General features: G+C 38.1%; 1 protein-coding gene across 7 annotated transcripts in view; it reads left to right on the top strand.

Moving 5' to 3' along the window:
• cdk11b (cyclin dependent kinase 11B) overlaps window positions 1-22,630 on the top strand; it is a 39,296-nt gene that overhangs the window by 5,121 nt on the left and 11,545 nt on the right. The window contains exons 1-6 of one of the 7 annotated variants that reach the window (XM_085147335.1): window positions 19,656-19,699; window positions 20,411-20,541; window positions 20,858-20,997; window positions 21,583-21,710; window positions 21,797-21,941; window positions 22,269-22,444. In XM_085147335.1, the coding sequence (XP_085003461.1) occupies window positions 20,431-20,541; window positions 20,858-20,997; window positions 21,583-21,710; window positions 21,797-21,941; window positions 22,269-22,444 (700 nt within the window). In that variant the 5' untranslated portion in view covers window positions 19,656-19,699; window positions 20,411-20,430. The other 6 variants (XM_085147337.1, XM_085147336.1, XM_085147338.1 and 3 more) reach the window with 6 other exon arrangements.

Consider the following 22,630-nt stretch of genomic DNA (forward strand, 5'->3'; position numbering starts at 1 on the left):
CTACTTCACCTGTCCCTCCTGCACTTTCTTGCTCATTGTGTCAGATGTTTAGTTACTCCTCGGCCTCCTTTAGCAGTAATGATATCTGTAACAAATGTAGCATATTTGCAGCTCTGGAGGCCAGGATTACTGAACTGGAGACTCGGCTTCGCACCCTTCACTCACCCTTAGCTAGCCAGGCCCCTGTAGCTGGTGCAGCCGAAGATAGCGTAGGCCCCGCTAGCTGTTCCCCGGCAGATCCCAAGCAGCTGCGGAAAGAGGGCGGCTGGGTAACGGTGAGGAGGAAGCATAGTCCTAAACAGAAGCCCCAGGTACACCACCAACCCGTTCATGTGTCTAACCGTTTTTCCCCACTCGGTGACACACCCGTTGGGGGTCAAACTCTGGTAATTGGTGATTCTGTTCTCAGACATGTGAAGCTAGAGACACCGGCAACCATAGTCAATTGTCTTCCAGGGGCCAGAGCAGGTGACATTGAAGGAAATTTAAAACTGCTGGCTAAGGGTAAACGTAAATTCATTAAAATCATAATTCACGTCGGCAGTAATGACACCCGGGTACGCCAATCGGAGGTCACTAAAATCAATATAGAATCGGTGTGCAACTTTGCAACTTTGTCGGACTCTGTAGTTTTCTCTGGTCCCCTCCCCAATCAGACCAGGAGCGACATGTTTAGCCGCATGTTCTCCTTAAATTGCTGGCTGTCTGAGTGGTGTCCCAGAAATGATGTGGGCTTCATAGATAATTGGCAAACCTTCTGGAGGAAACCTGGTCTTGTTAGGAGAGATGGCATCCATCCCACTTTGGATGGAGCAGCTCTCATTTCTAGAAATATGGACAAATTTATTAAACCCCTCAAAATATGACTATCCAGAGTTGGGACCAGGAAGCAGAGTTGCAGTCTTACACGCCTCTCTGCAGCTTCTCTCCTCCTGCTACCCCCCCAAAAACCCATCTCCATAGAGACTGTGTCAGCTTCCAAAAAGACAAAAAACAAACTAAAAACCAGCAACAAACAACTTAAACATTTACAAAGAAAGAACAATACAGTATCCACATCTGAACCAAAGAGTAAAACAGTGAAATGTGGATTATTAAATATTAGGTCTCTCTCCTCCAAGTCTCTGTTAGTACATGACTTAATAATTGATCAACAAATTGATTTACTCTGCCTTACAGAAACCTGGTTGCTGCAGGATGATTATGTTAGTTTAAATGAATCAACACCCCCGAGTCATTCTAACTACCAGAAATCTCGAAGCACAGGTCGAGGGGGCGGTGTGGCAGCAATTTTTCACACCAGTCTATTAATTATTGAAAGACCAAGACAGACTTTTAATTCATTTGAAAGCCTGATGCTTAACATTGTCCACCCCAGCTGTGAAACTCAGAAACCAGTCTTACTTGTTATCATCTATCGTCCACCTGGGCCTTACACAGAGTTTATGTCTGATTTCTCAGACTTTATATCTAATTTAACTCTGAGCTCAGATAAAATAATTATTGTGGGTGATTTTAACATCCATGTTGATGCTAAAAATGACAGCCTCAACATGGCATTTAATCTGTTGTTAGACTCAATTGGTTTCTCTCAAATTGTAAAAGAACCCACCCACCACTTTAATCACACTCTAGATCTTGTTTTAACATATGGCATAGAAACTGAACATTTAACAGTGTTTCCTGAAAACCCTCTCCTGTCTGATCATTTCTTGATAACATTTACATTTACAATAATTGATTACGCAGCAGTGGAGAGTGGACTTTATCAAAGTAGATGTCTTTCTGAAAGCGCTGTAACTAAGTTTAAGAATATAATCCAGCCACTGTTATCATCGTCAATGCCCTGTACCAACACAGAGCAGAGCAGCTATCTGAACGCTACCCCAACAGAGGTCGATTATCTTGTTAATAATTTCACCTCCTCACTACGTACGACTCTGGATACTGTAGCTCCAGTGAAAACTAAGGTCTCTAATCAGAAGTACCTGACCCCGTGGTATAATTCTCAAACACGTACCCTAAAGCAGATGACTCGTAATCTGGAGAGGAAATGGCGTGTCACAAATTTAGAGGATCATCATTTCGCCTGGAGAAATAGTTTGTTGCTTTATAAGAAAGCCCTCCGCAAAGCCAGAACAGCTTACTACTCATCACTGATTGAAGAAAATAAGAACAACCCCAGGTTTCTCTTCAGCACTGTAGCCAGGCTGACAAAAAGTCAGAGCTCTTTTGAGCCAACCATCCCTTTAACGTTAACTAGTGATGACTTCATGAACTTCTTCACAAATAAAATTTTTATCATTAGAGAAAAAATTACCAATAATCATCCCACAGATGTAATATTATCTACAGCTACTCTTAGTACCATTGATGTTAAGTTAGACTCTTTTTCTCCAATCGATCTTTCTGAGTTAACTTCAATAATTACTTCCTCCAAACCATCAACGTGTCTTTTAGACCCCATTCCTACAAAACTGCTCAAAGAAGTCCTGCCATTGATTAATTCTTCGATCTTATATATGATCAACCTATCTCTAATAATCGGCTATGTACCACAGGCCTTCAAGGTGGCTGCAGTTAAACCTTTACTCAAAAAGCCATCTCTAGACCCAGCAGTCTTAGCTAATTATAGGCCAATCTCCAACCTTCCTTTCATATCAAAAATCCTTGAAAGAGTAGTTGTCAAACAGCTAACAGATCATCTGCAGAGGAATGGTTTATTTGAAGAGTTTCAGTCAGGTTTCAGAGTTCATCACAGCACAGAAACAGCTTTAGTGAAGGTTACTAATGATCTTCTTATGGCCTCTGACAGTGGACTCATCTCTGTGCTTGTCCTTCTTGACCTTAGTGCAGCATTCGATACTGTTGACCATAATATCCTATTAGAGCGATTAGAACATGCTGTAGGTATTACAGGTATTGCACTGCAGTGGTTTGTATCATATCTATCTAATAGACTCCAATTTGTGCATGTAAATGGAGAGTCCTCTTCACACACTGAGGTTAATTATGGAGTTCCACAGGGTTCAGTGCTAGGACCAATTCTGTTTACATTATACATGCTTCCCCTAGGCAGCATCATTAGAAGACATAGCATACATTTTCACTGCTATGCAGATGACACCCAGCTCTATCTGTCCATGAAGCCAGATAACACACACCAATTAGTTAAACTGCAGGAATGTCTTAAAGACATAAAGACTTGGATGGCCACTAACTTTCTGCTTCTTAACTCAGATAAAACTGAGGTCATTGTACTCGGCGCTAAAAAGCTTAGAAATATGGTATCTAACCAGATTCTTACTCTGGATGGCATTACCTTGGCCTCCAGTAACACTGTGAGGAACCTTGGAGTCATTTTTGACCAGGATATGTCCTTCAACGCACATATTAAACAAATATGTAAGACTGCGTTCTTCCATTTGCGCAACATCTCTAAAATTAGAAATATCCTGTCTCAGAGTGACGCTGAAAAACTAGTTCATGCATTTATTACTTCCAGGCTGGACTACTGCAATTCATTATTATCAGGATGTCCAAAAAACTCACTGAAAAGCCTTCAGCTAATCCAAAATGCTGCAGCAAGAGTACTGACAGGGACTAGAAAGAGAGAGCAGATTTCTCCTGTTTTGGCTTCCCTTCATTGGCTTCCTGTTAAATCCAGAATTGAATTCAAAATCCTGCTCCTCACATACAAGGTCTTAAATAATCAGGCCCCATCTTATCTTAATGACCTTGTAGTACCATATCACCCTATTAGAGCACTTCGCTCCCGCTCTGCAGGCCTACTTGTTATTCCTAGAGTATTTAAAAGTAGAATGGGAGGGAGAGCCTTCAGTTTTCAGGCCCCTCTTCTGTGGAACCAGCTTCCAGTTTGGATTCGGGAGACAGACACTATCTCTACTTTTAAGATTAGGCTTAAAACTTTCCTTTTTGCTAAAACATATAGTTAGGGCTGGACCAGGTGACCCTGAATCCTCACTTAGTTATGCTGCAATAGATGTAGGCTGCCGGGGGATTCCCATGATGCATTGAGTTTTTCCTTTCCAGTCACCTTTCTCGCTCACTATGTATTAACAGACCTCTCTGTATTGAATCATATCTGTTATTAACCTCTGTCTCTCTTCCACAGCATGTCTTTTATCCTGTCTTCCTTCTCTCACCCCAACCGGTCGCAGCAGATGGCCGCCCCTCCCTGAGCCTGGTTCTGCCGGAGGTTTCTTCCTGTTAAAAGGGAGTTTTTCCTTCCCACTGTCGCCAAAGTGCTTGCTCATAGGGGGTCATATGATTGTTGGGTTTTTCTCTGTATCTATGAAGCGCCTTGAGGCGACTTTTGTTGTGATTTGGCGCTATATAAATAAAATTGAATTGAATTGAATTGAATATCCCATACCAACATGTGTAAAATATACAATAACAGATCAAATTAAGAGTACATTAAAAACAATCACACTGAGTAAAAGAGCTGTTCTCTCGTTCCTTTAAGACAGACTTAAATTCTCCCAAGGTAACCAATTCTGATAATTTCAGTTCCTTCTGCAGATTATTCCAGGAAGCAGGGGCAGAGTATTTAAAAGCCTTTTTCCCCAGTTCTGTTCTGATTTTTGGGACAATCAATTGTATGATTTTGTTCGAACAAAGGCTGTATTGGTTGTGGTTTTTACACATATAAACATATAAATAAGATGGAACCAGCCGAAGGAGAGATTTATAGATAAAGATCAACCAATGGGAGAGTCTGCGAATATGCAAAGATGGACATTTATCAGCAGCATACAAAGAACAATGATGTAGACGATTTCCATAGCCAGTAATAAAACGTAAAGCACAATGGTACACAGTATTCAACCTCTTTAGGTAGTGGGCAGGTGCATTCATATCTATCTATCTATATATATAGATATCTATATATATATATATATAGAGAGAGAGAGAGAGAGAGAGAGAGATTAGGGGTGCAACGATACACAAAAGAAATTGTTCAGACAAAAGACAAAATGTTTGTATAAATTTAACAAATTAAAAATTGTTTATTATTGTATTTCCAGTTGATTTTACTCAGTGTTTTAGTCATCAAATAAACAAAGCTTTCTGCAAGTGTCTGACATTTAATAAACCAAACAATACATCTGAATCCAAAAAACTGATAATCTGATGAACCGACACTGAAAATATGTAGCTGTGGTCATAAACAACTAGCTAATGCTAGCTAGTAAATGCTAGTTGTTGAGGGGAAGTTGGTCGTGATACCTTCAACCCAAGTTTAAAATTGAGGTTGCACTGTTGTTCTGTTCACATTTTCAGAGATGAAATTGTGGAACAGCAGCATTCGTTTTCATCTAGTGTTAAGCTGTGGCTGGTGTTACGGATTCAAATATTGGGGATGGATACAAGAGGTCAAACGATGATTTAATGAACACACGCGTGGGAGATGGACAGCAGACAGCATCAGATCTCAAAATGGTGGAGCCTTGATCAAACTCTTATAGCCTCTAGTTAGGGATGGGTATCGTTTAGGTTTTATCTGATACCGGTGCCAAACCGGTACTTTTCAAACGGTGCCGGTGCTTAAACGGTGCTCAAACCGGTGCTTAAAGAATGGAAAACACAAAAGTGGTCCAAAAACCTCTCATGTTCAGCTGTTTTTTTGTAAAAAGATAACAATGTTAGCCTTTTCTGCAGCTATGGGGCATATATGGTATCATTCTTGGCTGGAAGCAGTGCTTAAACAATGGAAAAAAACACAAACTTTGTCCAAAAACCTCTCATGTTTAACTGTTTTCCACTTTTTCTTTGGTCATTTTAGCCTTTTTGGCCAGGGTGAAGGGAGTATCTGCCATCAAACAAGAAGACAGCTGCATGTAGCTATGATGGTGTTTGCTGTTCACCTTACATGCATTAATGTAATAACGTGGTTAGCCTACTCAACATAAATTACACACGAACAACATTAAGCTACTCACGCAGAGAAGAACGGCTGCTGCTGCCATCATCATCCGTCATCATTTCTGATACACTGGCAGGGCTAGGGGCCAGGACTCTCCTCTTCGGGTTTTTGGACCGCGGTAAAGTGAGCCGTCATTTGTGAGCCGCGGTCAAGCCAGCCGCCTCTTATCCGCCGCATAAATTTCCTTGCGCTTTTACACCAGTCTTTACGGTAGCGCCTTTTCGCTTTATATCCCGATTGAGAGCCTAGACCCGCGCACACGCGCGCACACATTACGATGGAACAGCCCAATACAGTCAATACAATTATGTCTATTACAAAAATTCATTAAAAATCATCCTTAGTAGTTGAGGTCCAACTTTCAACACATCCCTCCTCTGGGACACCTACTGTACCTGTGTGCCAAGTTTCATCCAGATTTACTGTAGAATTCCTCAGAAATTAAAGGAAACTTATATTCAATGCAATACAGTCAATACACTACAATTATGTCAAATTTCAAAAATTCATTAAAAATCATCCTTAGTAGTTGAGGTCCAACTTTCAACACATCCCTCCTCTGGGACACCTACTGTACCTGTGTGCCAAGTTTCATCCAGATTTACTGTAAAATTCCTCAGAAATTAAAGGACATTTATATTCAATGCAGTACAGTCAATACACTACAATTATGTACATTTCAAAAATTCATTAAAAATCATCCTTAGTAGTTGAGGTCCAACTTTCAACACATCCCTCCTCTGGGACACCTACTGTACCTGTGTGCCAAGTTTCATCCAGATTTACTGTAGAATTCCTCAGAAATTAAAGGACATTTATATTCAATGCAATACAGTCAATACACTACAATTATGTCAAATTTCAAAAATTCATTAAAAATCATCCTTAGTAGTTGAGGTCCAACTTTCAACACATCCCTCCTCTGGGACACCTACTGTACCTGTGTGCCAAGTTTCATCCAGATTTACTGTAAAATTCCTCAGAAATTAAAGGAAACTTATATTCAATGCAATACAGTCAATACACTACAATTATGTCAAATTTCAAAAATTCATTAAAAATCATCCTTAGTAGTTGAGGTCCAACTTTCAACACATCCCTCCTCTGGGACACCTACTGTACCTGTGTGCCAAGTTTCATCCAGATTTACTGTAGAATTCCTCAGAAATTAAAGGACATTTATATTCAATGCAATACAGTCAATACACTACAATTATGTCAAATTTCAAAAATTCATTAAAAATCATCCTTAGTAGTTGAGGTCCAACTTTCAACACATCCCTCCTCTGGGACATCTACTGTACCTGTGTGCCAAGTGTCATCCAGATTTACTGTAAAATTCCTCAGAAATTAAAGGACATTTATATTCAATGCAATACAGTCAATACACTACAATTATGTACATTTCAAAAATTCATTAAAAATCATCCTTAGTAGTTGAGGTTCAACTTTCAACACATTCCTTCTCTGGGACACCTACTGTACCTGTGTGCCAAGGTTCATCCAGATTTACTGTAAAATTCCTCAGAAAATAAAGGACATTTATATTCAATGCAATACAGTCAATACACTACAATTATGTCAAATTTCAAAAATTCATTAAAAATCATCCTTAGTAGTTGAGGTCCAACTTTCAACACATCCCTCCTCTGGGACACGTACTGTACCTGTGTGCCAAGTTTCATCCAGATTTACTGTAAAATTCCTCAGAAATTAAAGGACATTTATATTCAATGCAATACAGTCAATACACTACAATTATGTACATTTCAAAAATTCATTAAAAATCATCCTTAGTAGTTGAGGTCCAACTTTCAACACATCCCTCCTCTGGGACACCTACTGTACCTGTGTGCCAAGTTTCATCCAGATTTACTGTAGAATTCCTCAGAAATTAAAGGACATTTATATTCAATGCAATACAGTCAATACACTACAATTATGTCAAATTTCAAAAATTCATTAAAAATCATCCTTAGTAGTTGAGGTCCACCTTTCAACAGATTCCGTCTCTGGGACACCTACTGTACCTGTGTGCCAAGTTTCATCCAGATTTACTGTAGAATTCCTCAGAAATTAAAGGAAACTTATATTCAATGCAATACAGTCAATACACTACAATTATGTCAAATTTCAAAAATTCATTAAAAATCATCCTTAGTAGTTGAGGTCCAACTTTCAACAGATTCCTTCTCTGGGAAGCCTACTGTACCTGTGTCCCAAGTTTCATCCAGATTTACTGTCGAATTCCTCAGAAATGAAAGGAAACTTATATTCAATGCAATACAGTCAATACACTACAATTATGTCTATTACAAAAAATCATTAAAAATCATCCTTAGTAGTTGAGGTCCAACTTTCAACACATCCCTCCTCTGGGACACCTACTGTACCTGTGTGCCAAGTTTCATCCAGATTTACTGTAGAATTCCTCAGAAATTAAAGGAAACTTATATTCAATGCAATACAGTCAATACACTACAATTATGTCAAATTTCAAAATTCATTAAAAATCATCCTTAGTAGTTGAGGTCCAACTTTCAACAGATTCCTTCTCTGGGACACCTACTGTACCTGTGTGCCAAGGTTCATCCAGATTTACTGTAAAATTCCTCAGAAATTAAAGGAAACTTATATTCAATGCAATACAGTCAATACACTACAATTATGTCAAATTTCAAAAATTCATTAAAAATCATCCTTAGTAGTTGAGGTCCAACTTTCAACAGATTCCTTCTCTGGGAAGCCTACTGTACCTGTGTCCCAAGTTTCATCCAGATTTACTGTCGAATTCCTCAGAAATTAAAGGAAACTTATATTCAATGCAATACAGTCAATACACTACAATTATGTCTATTTCAAAAATTCATTAAAAATCATCCTTAGTAGTTGAGGTCCAACTTTCAACAGATTCCTTCTCTGGGACACCTACTGTACCTGTGTGCCAAGTTTCATCCAGATTTACTGTAAGATTCCTCAGAAATTAAAGGACATGTATATTGAATTCAATACACTTACTTAAATATTGCATCATATTCAAAAATTCATTAAAAATCATCCATAATAGTTGATGTCCAACTTTCAACACCGTCTTACTCTGGGCGACCTACGGTATCTCTGGGCCAAGTTACATCTCAATTCACTGTAATCTTTATCAAAAATTGAAAGAACAATTATATGTCAATGCTGGCTGTGTGCCTTTCAAAGTGACACTAAATAACAGAACTCAGGCACATCAGGGAATAATCCAAAAGGCGGATTTATTAAACAAAAACAACATACAAAATATCCCTAACCCATACTACATAACCTAAAAAGAAACAAAGGGACACTTAGAAGCACAAGAAAACAATACTATACTGAAAGGGCAAGAGACACAGCCCAAACATAATCCACAACTAAAACGCCAAAAGAACAAGTCATCCCACATAGCAGACGGGTGTTGCCTGGATCTGGTGTGAAGCCGGCACTGCTGGCTGACTTCTGGCATGGTAAGATGGCACTGTTTATGTGATGGCATGCTACATCTGGCCTGATTGGGTGAATGTGACATGTTGTATAGAGCACTTTGAGTAATATGGGTGAGTAAAAAGGCGCTATATAAGAATCAGTCCATTCACTGTCTGAACAGAGTTTTGTCATGACAGCATATTTGATTGTCTTCACTGACTCGCTATCCGCCTTAGTGCAGCTGCCGTACCATCCTCGGATGCAGTAAGTTAGTAGGCTCTCAATGGGCGAGTGGTGGAAGGTCAGCAGAGGATGTCTGGGATGATTGCATTAAAGGCTGAGCTGTAGTCCACAAAGAGCATTCTGGCGTAGCTCTGCCGCTTTTCTGACACAACGACCGAGACTGTGGGAGCTGGGGCTCGAACCAGCAACCTTCCGGTGACAAGACGAACTGCCAACTCTCATTATGCAATGTACTGTTTAAAAGAAAAATCTTTTTTTTGCCTTGACAACATACATTCATCTTCATTTCAAATAAGTAGTTATTTTTCACACAGAGAGCAATACCATTCTCCAGCCTCTGCTGTCCAAAACTACTCTGTATTCATCTGGAGGCACTTTGTGTGAAACCATTTTAAATAGCTCTCATGCAGGAACAAAGCAATTGTATAAAATGAAGTGAGGGAATGGAGCTATAAATAGATTAATATAGAGATATGAAAATAAACTTATATATAGACATAGGAACACAAGTTTTAAGATTAATGTTTCTGGGATATAATAAACAATATAAGCATACAGGTGTCTAAGCAAACATTGTGGCATACAAAGTGAGAGAGTGCAGTGAGTCATGTTTATTCCTGTTCAATATGTGTCTGACACAAGTGGATGAATTAAAAAGTCTGACAGCAGCAGCAACAACAGGCAATGCCTTCCTGATGACTTTCTATCTGGTTACATCTTTGTCTTTGATGCCTGTATCCCAGCTTGAAGAGTCCTGGACCTTTTTTCTAGTCAGTGGGTGTGTAGGCAAACAACTCTGGCTTGTCACCCAGTTGGATTTCCTGGTAATTGTCAGGTGGCACTATCTACAAATCAGGACACATTAACTATGATATTAAAAAATTGACATGATGACATAGTCCTTGGTCAGTTTACCAAGCATTTCTCAGTTTTGTTCTTTATAGTTCTGTTCATCATATCATTGTTTGTGAGTCCTGGATTATTTGATGATATGTTTACATTATGTATTCTTTTGTTTTCAGTTCCATATTGCTTTTAAGTGTAGTTCTTTTTAAGCATTCCACAAGTGGATGGAACACTTGTGAAAACACTCTAGTGTTAAAGCCAGTCTTGTCTTCATGTCTGTTTCTGGTTTTGTCTGTGTCAAGCTCGTGTGTCTTAGTCTGTGTTTTAGTTTGGTGGCCTCTTGTCTCTTTCTTGTGTTGAGTCTTACTTCCATTGTCTTCTTATTCCCAATGTATCCCTGCTGTGTTACACAGCTGTCTCCAATTCCCCTAATCACCATCCTATTTATACATTTTGCCAATCTCCCGGTCTGAAGTACATTATTCTATTCGATTCTATTCTATTATATTTATACAGCACCAAACCACAACAACAGTCACCTAAAGACACTTTATGTTGCTGGTTAAAAACACAACAATAATACAAAGAAAGCCCCAACAATTTAAGTACCCCATATGAGCTAACATTTAGTGTGAGTGGGAAGGAAAAACTCCATTTGAAGAGGTAGAGACATCTGGCAGAAACAGGCTCAAGGAGAGACAGCCATCTACTGTGACTGGCTGAGGTTGATGAAAAGGAGACAGAACAACATACTGTGCAAGAGATACATACTAACTAATGATTAAATGCAGAGAGGTGTATAAACACAGAAAGAGCAAAGAAGGAAAAAATTCATACATGATGGGAAGCCCACAAGAGCCTAGGCTTATTGCAGCACAAATAAGGGAAGATTCAGGGTCACCTGATCCACTCTAACTGTATTATTTGTCAAAACTGAGGGTTTTAATGCTAATCTCAAAAGCAGAGACGGGTGTTTGTCTTCTGAATTAATATAGAATAGAATAGAATTCAACCTTATTGTCATTGCACATGTCACAGGTACAAGGCAACGAAATGCAGTTTGCATCCATCAAGAAGTGCTTTAGCCATGATATAGATATATTACAATATATATTAGCAATAATATAGGTATGTAAGTATATTACAGAAATGGGTCTATTATGATATGTTATAATGTACACGGTATGAAGGTATGTTATGAATATGCTATAACTATAAGTATGTACAGGCTATGAACAGGATATAAACATGAAAAACTATACAGAATATGAAATTAAAAAAACTATACAGAAATATGAGATATACAGCTATACACAAATGTGAAATATGCAGGTTATAAACAGTTGTAGAATTAAAAATTATCGTATTGTACAGAATGATGTGAGCTGCATCCACAGAAGAGAGGCCTGAGAGATGATTCCTGTTCAACCTTAAAATTCTATAGGAACCACAAGTACACTTAATATTCCAAAATTAAAATCTGGATTTCAAAGCGAGTCAGTGAAGACAATCAAATAAACTGTCATGACAAAACTCTGTTCAGACAGTGAATGGACTGATTCTTATATAGCGCCTTTTTACTCACCCATATTACTCAAAGTGCTCTATACAACATGTCACATTCACCCAATCAGGCCAGATGTAGCATGCCATCACATAAACAGTGCCATCTTACCATGCCAGAAGTCAGCCAGCAGTGCCGGCTTCACACTAGATCCAGGCAACACCCGTCTGCTATGTGGGATGACTTGTTCTTTTGGCGTTTTAGTTGTGGATTATGTTTGGGCTGTGTCTCTTGCCCTTTCAGTATAGTATTGTTTTCTTGTGCTTCTAAGTGTCCCTTTGTTTCTTTTTAGGTTATGTAGTATGGGTTAGGGATATTTTGTATGTTGTTTTTGTTTAATAAATCCGCCTTTTGGATTATTCCCTGATGTGCCTGAGTTCTGTTATTTAGTGTCACTTTGAAAGGCACACAGCCAGCATTGACATATAATTGTTCTTTCAATTTTTGATAAAGATTACAGTGAATTGAGATGTAACTTGGCCCAGAGATACCGTAGGTCGCCCAGAGTAAGACGGTGTTGAAAGTTGGACATCAACTATTATGGATGATTTTTAATGAATTTTTGAATATGATGCAATATTTAAGTAAGTGTATTGAATTCAATATACATGTCCTTTAATTTCTGAGGAATCTTACAGTAAATCTGGATGAAACTTGGCACACAGGTACAGTAGGTGTCCCAGAGAAGGAATCTGTTGAAAGTTGGACCTCAACTACTAAGGATGATTTTTAATGAATTTTTGAAATAGACATAATTGTAGTGTATTGACTGTATTGCATTGAATATAAGTTTCCTTTAATTTCTGAGGAATTCGACAGTAAATCTGGATGAAACTTGGGACACAGGTACAGTAGGCTTCCCAGAGAAGGAATCTGTTGAAAGTTGGACCTCAACTACTAAGGATGATTTTTAATGAATTTTTGAAATTTGACATAATTGTAGTCTATTGACTGTATTGCATTGAATATAAGTTTCCTTTAATTTCTGAGGAATTTTACAGTAAATCTGGATGAACCTTGGCACACAGGTACAGTAGGTGTCCCAGAGAAGGAATCTGTTGAAAGTTGGACCTCAACTACTAAGGATGATTTTTAATGAATTTTGAAATTTGACATAATTGTAGTGTATTGACTGTATTGCATTGAATATAAGTTTCCTTTAATTTCTGAGGAATTCTACAGTAAATCTGGATGAAACTTGGCACACAGGTACAGTAGGTGTCCCAGAGGAGGGATGTGTTGAAAGTTGGACCTCAACTACTAAGGATGATTTTTAATGATTTTTTGTAATAGACATAATTGTAGTGTATTGACTGTATTGCATTGAATATAAGTTTCCTTTAATTTCTGAGGAATTCGACAGTAAATCTGGATGAAACTTGGGACACAGGTACAGTAGGCTTCCCAGAGAAGGAATCTGTTGAAAGTTGGACCTCAACTACTAAGGATGATTTTTAATGAATTTTTGAAATTTGACATAATTGTAGTGTATTGACTGTATTGCATTGAATATAAGTTTCCTTTAATTTCTGAGGAATTTTACAGTAAATCTGGATGAACCTTGGCACACAGGTACAGTAGGTGTCCCAGAGAAGGAATCTGTTGAAAGTTGGACCTCAACTACTAAGGATGATTTTTAATGAATTTTGAAATTTGACATAATTGTAGTGTATTGACTGTATTGCATTGAATATAAGTTTCCTTTCATTTCTGAGGAATTCGACAGTAAATCTGGATGAAACTTGGGACACAGGTACAGTAGGCTTCCCAGAGAAGGAATCTGTTGAAAGTTGGACCTCAACTACTAAGGATGATTTTTAATGAATTTTTGAAATTTGACATAATTGTAGTGTATTGACTGTATTGCATTGAATATAAGTTTCCTTTAATTTCTGAGGAATTCTACAGTAAATCTGGATGAAACTTGGCACACAGGTACAGTAGGTGTCCCAGAGGAGGGATGTGTTGACAGTTGGACCTCAACTACTAAGGATGATTTTTAATGAATTTTTGTAATAGACATAATTGTAGTGTATTGACTGTATTGCATTGAATATAAATGCCCTTTAATTTCTGAGGAATTCGACAGTAAATCTGGATGAAACTTGGGACACAGGTACAGTAGGCTTCCCAGAGAAGGAATCTGTTGAAAGTTGGACCTCAACTACTAAGGATGATTTTTAATGAATTTTTGAAATTTGACATAATTGTAGTGTATTGACTGTATTGCATTGAATATAAGTTTCCTTTAATTTCTGAGGAATTTTACAGTAAATCTGGATGAACCTTGGCACACAGGTACAGTAGGTGTCCCAGAGAAGGAATCTGTTGAAAGTTGGACCTCAACTACTAAGGATGATTTTTAATGAATTTTGAAATTTGACATAATTGTAGTGTATTGACTGTATTGCATTGAATATAAGTTTCCTTTAATTTCTGAGGAATTCTACAGTAAATCTGGATGAAACTTGGCACACAGGTACAGTAGGTGTCCCAGAGGAGGGATGTGTTGAAAGTTGGACCTCAACTACTAAGGATGATTTTTAATGATTTTTTGTAATAGACATAATTGTAGTGTATTGACTGTATTGCATTGAATATAAGTTTCCTTTCATTTCTGAGGAATTCGACAGTAAATCTGGATGAAACTTGGGACACAGGTACAGTAGGCTTCCCAGAGAAGGAATCTGTTGAAAGTTGGACCTCAACTACTAAGGATGATTTTTAATGAATTTTTGAAATTTGACATAATTGTAGTGTATTGACTGTATTGCATTGAATATAAGTTTCCTTTAATTTCTGAGGAATTCTACAGTAAATCTGGATGAAACTTGGCACACAGGTACAGTAGGTGTCCCAGAGGAGGGATGTGTTGACAGTTGGACCTCAACTACTAAGGATGATTTTTAATGAATTTTTGTAATAGACATAATTGTAGTGTATTGACTGTATTGCATTGAATATAAATGTCCTTTAATTTCTGAGGAATTTTACAGTAAATCTGGATGAAACTTGGCACACAGGTACAGTAGGCTTCCCAGAGAAGGAATCTGTTGAAAGTTGGACCTCAACTACTAAGGATGATTTTTAATGAATTTTTGTAATTGACATAATTGTAGTGTATTGACTGTATTGCATTGAATATAAATGTCCTTTAATTTCTGAGGAATTTTACAGTAAATCTGGATGAAACTTGGCACACAGGTACAGTAGGCTTCCCAGAGAAGGAATCTGTTGAAAGTTGGACCTCAACTACTAAGGATGATTTTTAATGAATTTTTGAAATTTGACATAATTGTAGTGTATTGACTGTATTGCATTGAATATTAGTTTCCTTTAATTTCTGAGGAATTCTACAGTAAATCTGGATGAAACTTGGCACACAGGTACAGTAGGTGTCCCAGAGGAGGGATGTGTTGACAGTTGGACCTCAACTACTAAGGATGATTTTTAATGAATTTTTGTAATAGACATAATTGTAGTGTATTGACTGTATTGCATTGAATATAAATGCCCTTTAATTTCTGAGGAATTCTACAGTAAATCTGGATGAAACTTGGCACACAGGTACAGTAGGCTTCCCAGAGAAGGAATCTGTTGAAAGTTGGACCTCAACTACTAAGGATGATTTTTAATGAATCTTTGAAATTTGACATAATTGTAGTGTATTGAATGTATTGCATTGAATATAAGTTTCCTTTAATTTCTGAGGAATTCTACAGTAAATCTGGATGAAACTTGGGACACAGGTACAGTAGGCTTCCCAGAGAAGGAATCTGTTGAAAGTTGGACCTCAACTACTAAGGATGATTTTTAATGAATTTTTGAAATTTGACATAATTGTAGTGTATTGACTGTATTGCATTGAATATAAGTTTCCTTTAATTTCTGAGGAATTCTACAGTAAATCTGGATGAAACTTGGCACACAGGTACAGTAGGTGTCCCAGAGGAGGGATGTGTTGACAGTTGGACCTCAACTACTAAGGATGATTTTTAATGAATTTTTGTAATAGACATAATTGTAGTGTATTGACTGTATTGCATTGAATATAAATGTCCTTTAATTTCTGAGGAATTCTACAGTAAATCTGGATGAAACTTGGCACACAGGTACAGTAGGCTTCCCAGAGAAGGAATCTGTTGAAAGTTGGACCTCAACTACTAAGGATGATTTTTAATGAATTTTTGTAATAGACATAATTGTATTGACTGTATTGGGCTGTTCCATCGTAATGTGTGCGCGCGCGTGCGCGTGTGCGCGGGTCTAGGCTCTCAATCGGGATATAAAGCGAAAAGGCGCTACCGTAAAGACTGGTGTAAAAGCGCAAGGAAATTTATGCGGCGGATAAGAGGCGGCTGGCTTGACCGCGGCTCACAAATGACGGCTCACTTTACCGCGGTGGTTTTTGGGGGATGTTGCTAATTCCGGGTCCGATAACAGGCAACCCACAAGCAGTAGATGTGCTCGGTGTGAGGTCTCGCAGCAAGCTATCAAATACGGCGCATTTCTCGGCTTTAAAAAAAACCACTATGCGTCGCCAGGTGTTTCATCAGATTTGAGGTGTTACCTCCTTTGACAGTATCACAGTATCAGCTTAAAGCACTTGTTGCAGCTGCTGAGTTTGCATCTTTTGCTGTGAAGTACAGCCAGACTTTTGACCGCTTCGCTTTGGACATTTTTAATTTGTAGCTCTGCTCTAAAAGAACGTACATACCTGGACCCGCCTACTATTCTCGGAAACTTAAAATGATTGGCTAGAATCTAAAGTGTATCATTCCATACCAGTTGGTGGCGGTAATGCACCTTTCAGTTGTTTGCCAACCGCCAATACAAATGTAAGGAAGAAGAAAGTGTATCACAGCTCAGGAAAAAAAGCACCGAAATAAAGCACCGAAATGTGCGCTGCTTTTCGGTCTGGTTACTACCGTTTATGTCAGAACCGGTGCCATCATGGCACCGGATACCGGTACCCATCCCTACCTCTAGTGGCCCCCACCTAATCATAAAAGCCTAAACATTCACATTCTTTCTCTCACACAGCGCCTAAGCTACGACCTTGGCTCCCTGTTTATCTGCTCCTGCTGAGATGGGGCAGTATGCTCTGTTCTCTTCTAATCAGACAAATAAGGCGATGACTTTCTGGAACAGTATTTCTTATAACTCAGCAGTATAATGCATCATAAAACAATACCATTCATTCACAATAAATCAGCAGTCTAATGTAATGCAGATCAGTTTAACAAATGTAATAGTTATCACCTTTTCTAATTCAGGAGAATAATGCAAACCGAAACGACATAATAATTCACAATCTTTAATTCGGGGTCTAACATGGCATAAAATAATATTATAATCCAACACTGGAAAAGTAAGCTAGCGCTGGCTAACAGATATGTTCAAACAAGATGATAAGTAGGACTATTTAATCTAAGAGAAGATGTACTATTTTCATCACAAATGCTGAGTAATTCCTGTGTTATAGCAGTCGCAACACAACTTTTAAAAGAATAACGTAAACAAGGAGTAACCTGAAGTAGTGTTTTTCTTGTGACATTACCAATAAGTTTGATGTGTCACATGGCCCTCTTCCTATTGAAAAAACAAAAGTTGTATCCAAGATGGCAGACTTCTAAATGGCCACCACCTATCTTGAGGAGTTTGCCCCCTCACATATATGTGCCACAAACAGGACTTTAATATCAACAACCTTTTCCATTTTATTACGGTGTATCCATATAAATGGCCCACCCTGTACATTCATTCAGTCATACACACACACACACACACACACACACACACACACACACACACACACACTGGTGATGGCATGTAGCCACAGATGCCCTGGGGTGCACTGACAGAGGCGAGGCTGCCGGACACAGGCACCACCCGGCCCTCTGACCACCACCAGTAGGTGGTGGACACAACAAGGACACAACAACCTGGGCTCGAACCGGCAACCTTCCGATTACAAGACGAACTGCCAACTCTTGAGCCACAATCGCCCATATGACTGGTACAAGCCAGATTGTTTTATTTAGCAAAACTGATTAATAGTTAAATATTATTGTTGAGGGGCACAGACAGGACTCCGCACGCACACACATTTAAAAAAATTGCGTCAACAAAAGGGCACTTTGGGCACCTACCAGGAAAGGGACAGGTGTTCAAGCACCCCCTTTGCATGTGTCAAAGTATATTTTAAATATTTATTCAATTTTTTTCCAAACCCCAGCAGCTTTCTGTTCTAAGTTTTGAGTCTCTACTAAAATAAAAATAAAAGCATTCTAAGTTCTTTGTTTTTATTCAATAAGCAGCAAAGCTATATACTATTTTTGTGAACTGTGACTTTCCCCTGTTAACCTTTGATCACCCCCTCACCTGTATGTCATCATCCACAGGTGTCTTATCAGGTTGCATTTGCCTTTCCTCACTGTTTTTAGTCACAAACTTAACCAGCCTAAACATTTGGACTGTTTTTGTTGTAACCTACAAAAATCCATTTTGTACGCCCAGAATGCAATACCACCAAAAGGTAAGGTGTCTATCCTGTGCTGGCACTTTTAAATTTAAGCCTGAGATCAAAAGCCCTGCCTCCTATGATAACTTGGCCATAGTACATGTCAGTCTCTCATAAATTCTGCTGTAATCTTGCTCTTCTTTTTTCACCTCATTATATAATTCTTTCTCAGTTATAAAACCCAGTGTGGTTCATTATGGTTTCATCCTGCACATCCTGTGCAGATAGTAGGCTACATATGAAATAAAAATGTTAATGACGATGCTCATGATACTCCCCTGTGCCAACTCGATTTGATGTATTTTGTTGTCTTTTCTTTGGCTACACTGCAAAGAATATTAGTGATCCAGTTTGATGGAGTTGGAATAACAGCACCCTCTGGTGTCTATAGCATGAATAAATTCAGCAATCACTCACTTTGAGGCATGTACTCCACTCTGAGAGAAAGCGTTTAATGTAGTTTTCTTTGACAAATATTATATGTTAACTTCTCTATGCTCTACTCTGCCGATGACCTTACATCAGCAAGGTGCTTTTAAGCCCCCTCCCCGACCCTCTGTGACTGTAGTTTGGTAAGATGCTAAGATCTTCCGTGCACAAATAGATGTTATATCTGCACTTATAATTAATAATGTAATAATTAATTAATATTACTAATTAACATTACTTCAAATTACTTCAAAAATGACCTGCACTCCCTCCCTTCTGGCCCACTGTGCAGCACTGTAAAAAGTGAAGGAGGGCATGCATTTTGGACTTTTAACTGTATTTTCATTAGTTTTACGCTATTTATAGACATTTAAAATGACACCTGTTTTTTCACTATCTATTATTGAAATACAACTTTGTTTTATAATTGCAGGACAGCCTGGGAAATAAGCCACCAGAATTTTTTCTTTAGTTTTTACATTTAATTCTTACAATTTAAGCCTAAAGATTTGTGATATTATATTATATTATATTATATTATATTATATTATATTATATTATATTATATTATATTATATTATATTATATTATATTATATTATATATGACCTTGTTGGTTTACACCGGAAGTATTACATACGTTACCAGTGCGTTGTAACTTCCGGTGTGCCATAATACCGCTGCGCATATTTCAGGTTTGTTTGATCATTTCATTCGCTCGGTCAATAATTTTAAAGTTCATTGCATTTATGCTTTCAATTTTAGATATGCACACGTCTATATGTGTGTAATTGATTAACATTATTGGCAATATGAGTAGTTTCTTTCAACACCATCTTATTAGCTGTTGAAGTTGTTTAGCAGTGATTCCCCATGTTAGCTTTCGCTAACTAACGTTTAGTAGCTAGCTTGTTAGCATCCACCGCTTTAGTCAGCCGATTTAGCAAGAAGTCGCTTTTCGACTGTGTTGCTCTATGTATTGGCATGTTTTCCCACACCATAAACTTAATATTGGGTATTTTATTTTTGGTGGCGACCTGTACGCGTCTAACTACACTTGGTTGGCGTCTCTGATATATGAAAGTGGTAAAAATGACTGACGGCTGAGCAACACTTGAACTCTCCGACACACTGCACGAGGGCATTAAACAGCGTGTACACAGTGTATGTTATGTCCACTGGCTAAAACTTACTTTATTTAATTATTTCAAAGCCCTAATCTGTTTTTTATTAGTAGTTGTCCAAAGCAAAGACGGGGGTGGGATTCTGAAGCGTTGATCCTAAATTAGTTGAATGGTAAATTAAATCAGTAATTAACAAATGGTAAGCCCCTTTCTCTGATTCAAACAAAGCTAAGCTAAGGAGACAGTACTGAACCCTCTGTGTGTGTTTGTGTTGCAAAGCAGGCGGTGGAGAGCAGACGCCGATGGGGGACGAAAAAGACACCTGGAAAGTTAAAACTCTTGATGAAATCTTACTAGAGAAGAAACGCAGAAAAGAATTACAAGAGAAAACAGATCCGAAACGCCAGAAAAATGTAAAGTATCTAAAAGCTAATATACAATCTATGTTACACATGCATGCTGACACAGAATGCAACAAACAGATTTGTGAATTAATGTCTTAGGTCTCAGTTATTGTCATGTTAGCATTTTTATCTTAAAACCCAGATGTTAATTTAGGATTGGAATATAGAATTTATTAAGAAACATAGCCTAATTAATTTAGTCGAAACATTAGTGAAGTTGCTAAATACAAAAATGTTGTGGTCTTTTTTTGTATGTTAGCCCTCTTGTACTCAATGTCTTCTTGTAGGCTTTAACCCCAAATTCTGGATTTCTTGTCTTGGCCAGTTCTCAAAGGGCCTTGCTTCACAGGCGGATGATCGGGAAGCCAAACGAGACACTCCGGAGGAAGGAGAACTTCGGGATCAAAGAATGGAAATAACAATTCGTAACTCGCCGTATGCACGTCAAGACTCAACGGAGGACAGGTACTTGGAAGTTGGGGGAAATTATGAGTGGGTAAACTGATCCATGACTTTTTCTTCTTTTTTTTAATGTGGAAATTAGTATACATAACCAGCAGAAGCTACTATAACATACAGCTAGCATGCAGGTTAGCAGCAATAACTTATTACAAAGTTATAAGAGCTTAAAGCTGCCGTATAATGTTAATTCAGGTCACATTTTTTTGTTGTTGTTGTTGGGCTTTTTTTGTTATTGTGCAGCAAAGCAAATTTGCTGTATCAGTTGGGACAGCACAACAATGCAGAGGACACACTAAACATGCAATGCAAAATTACAACATAAGGGCAAAAAATTATGAACATGCAAAATATAGTACAATACCACACAATACAGTACAGAGTACTATAAATAATATAATTAATATAAATAGTAGCAGATTATTTACTTTTAAGTAGTCTGCTATTGCTTATAAGTGGTTATAAAGCCAATTCTGAACAGATTTATTTATTAAAAAAATTTTCGTGGAATGATTCATAAGGGTATTAGACAGATATTGGTTCTGAATTGGTGCAACTCTCCTCACAATGTTTTCTTTATGTTTCTTGTAGAGGGGAAGAAGACGAATCACTAGCAATTAAGCCTCCACAGCAAATAGCAAGAAAGGACAAATCTCACCACAGAAAAGAAGAGAAGCGAAAAGATAAAAGACGTCATCGCAGTCACTCAGCTGAAGGAGGTTCAGAGACTCTGCTTCACATGTTTTACAGATAAATATTTTTATTTTTAGGGCTGTTTTTTCATGTCTGTTTGTTACTTAAACAGCAGGAAAACATGCACGACTCAAAGATAAAGAAAAAGAGCGCGAAAGCGATCGCAGGAAACGTCACTGGGAAGAGGACAAAGCCCGGCGAGACTGGGAAAGGCAGAAAAGAAGGGAACAGGCCAGAGCTCATTCACGTAGAGAGAGGTGAGCACCAACTTTGGCCAGAAGTAAATAATCTCATGTCAGTTCAGATAATTTCTGATAATTTTGCCTCTTTGATATTGTCAACGCTAACTTGTTTGAAAATCGGTTTTGTTGAACTTTTGTTGATTGCATGTCAGAATGTTAAATCCTGTCAGCGCTAATGTGTTTGATCCTTTAAAAAAAACACTGTAATTTTATATGTGATGTTCCTTTTTAAATTAAATAAAGACGTGAAACATAAATAATTCAAGTTAATACTTAACTACTGTCCATTTAAAGAAACCAAAGAAAGCAGTGACAAGAGTGAACTTTGGATTATCCAAACAGACCTCCAGTGGACTCTGCTGGGTTTTTTTTGGATCACAGGGACCGACTGGAGCAGCTTGAGCGCCAGCGGGAGCGTGACCGAAAGCTCTGGGAACAGCAGAAAGAGCAACGAGAGCTAAAGGACCGGGAGAGGAGGGCTGAAGAGCGACGCAAAGAAAGAGGGACTCGACGAGAAGGTCAGTGAGTGTAACTAAACATGGTGTCCTTTCCCAGCTGTGTAATTTCAGCACAGAAGAAGAGTCATAATTTTATTCTCATGTAACTGGGGAAGCAAATGTATTTAAGCAAGTAAGCAAATGTCTCAAAATGCTAAACTGTGACTTGATGGATTGGGATTTTTAGACCCTGCAGCCTGTCAGGCA

This window comes from Neolamprologus multifasciatus, chromosome 20 (genome assembly GCF_963576455.1).
Source record: "Neolamprologus multifasciatus chromosome 20, fNeoMul1.2, whole genome shotgun sequence".
NCBI classification, from domain to species: Eukaryota; Metazoa; Chordata; class Actinopteri; order Cichliformes; family Cichlidae; genus Neolamprologus; species Neolamprologus multifasciatus.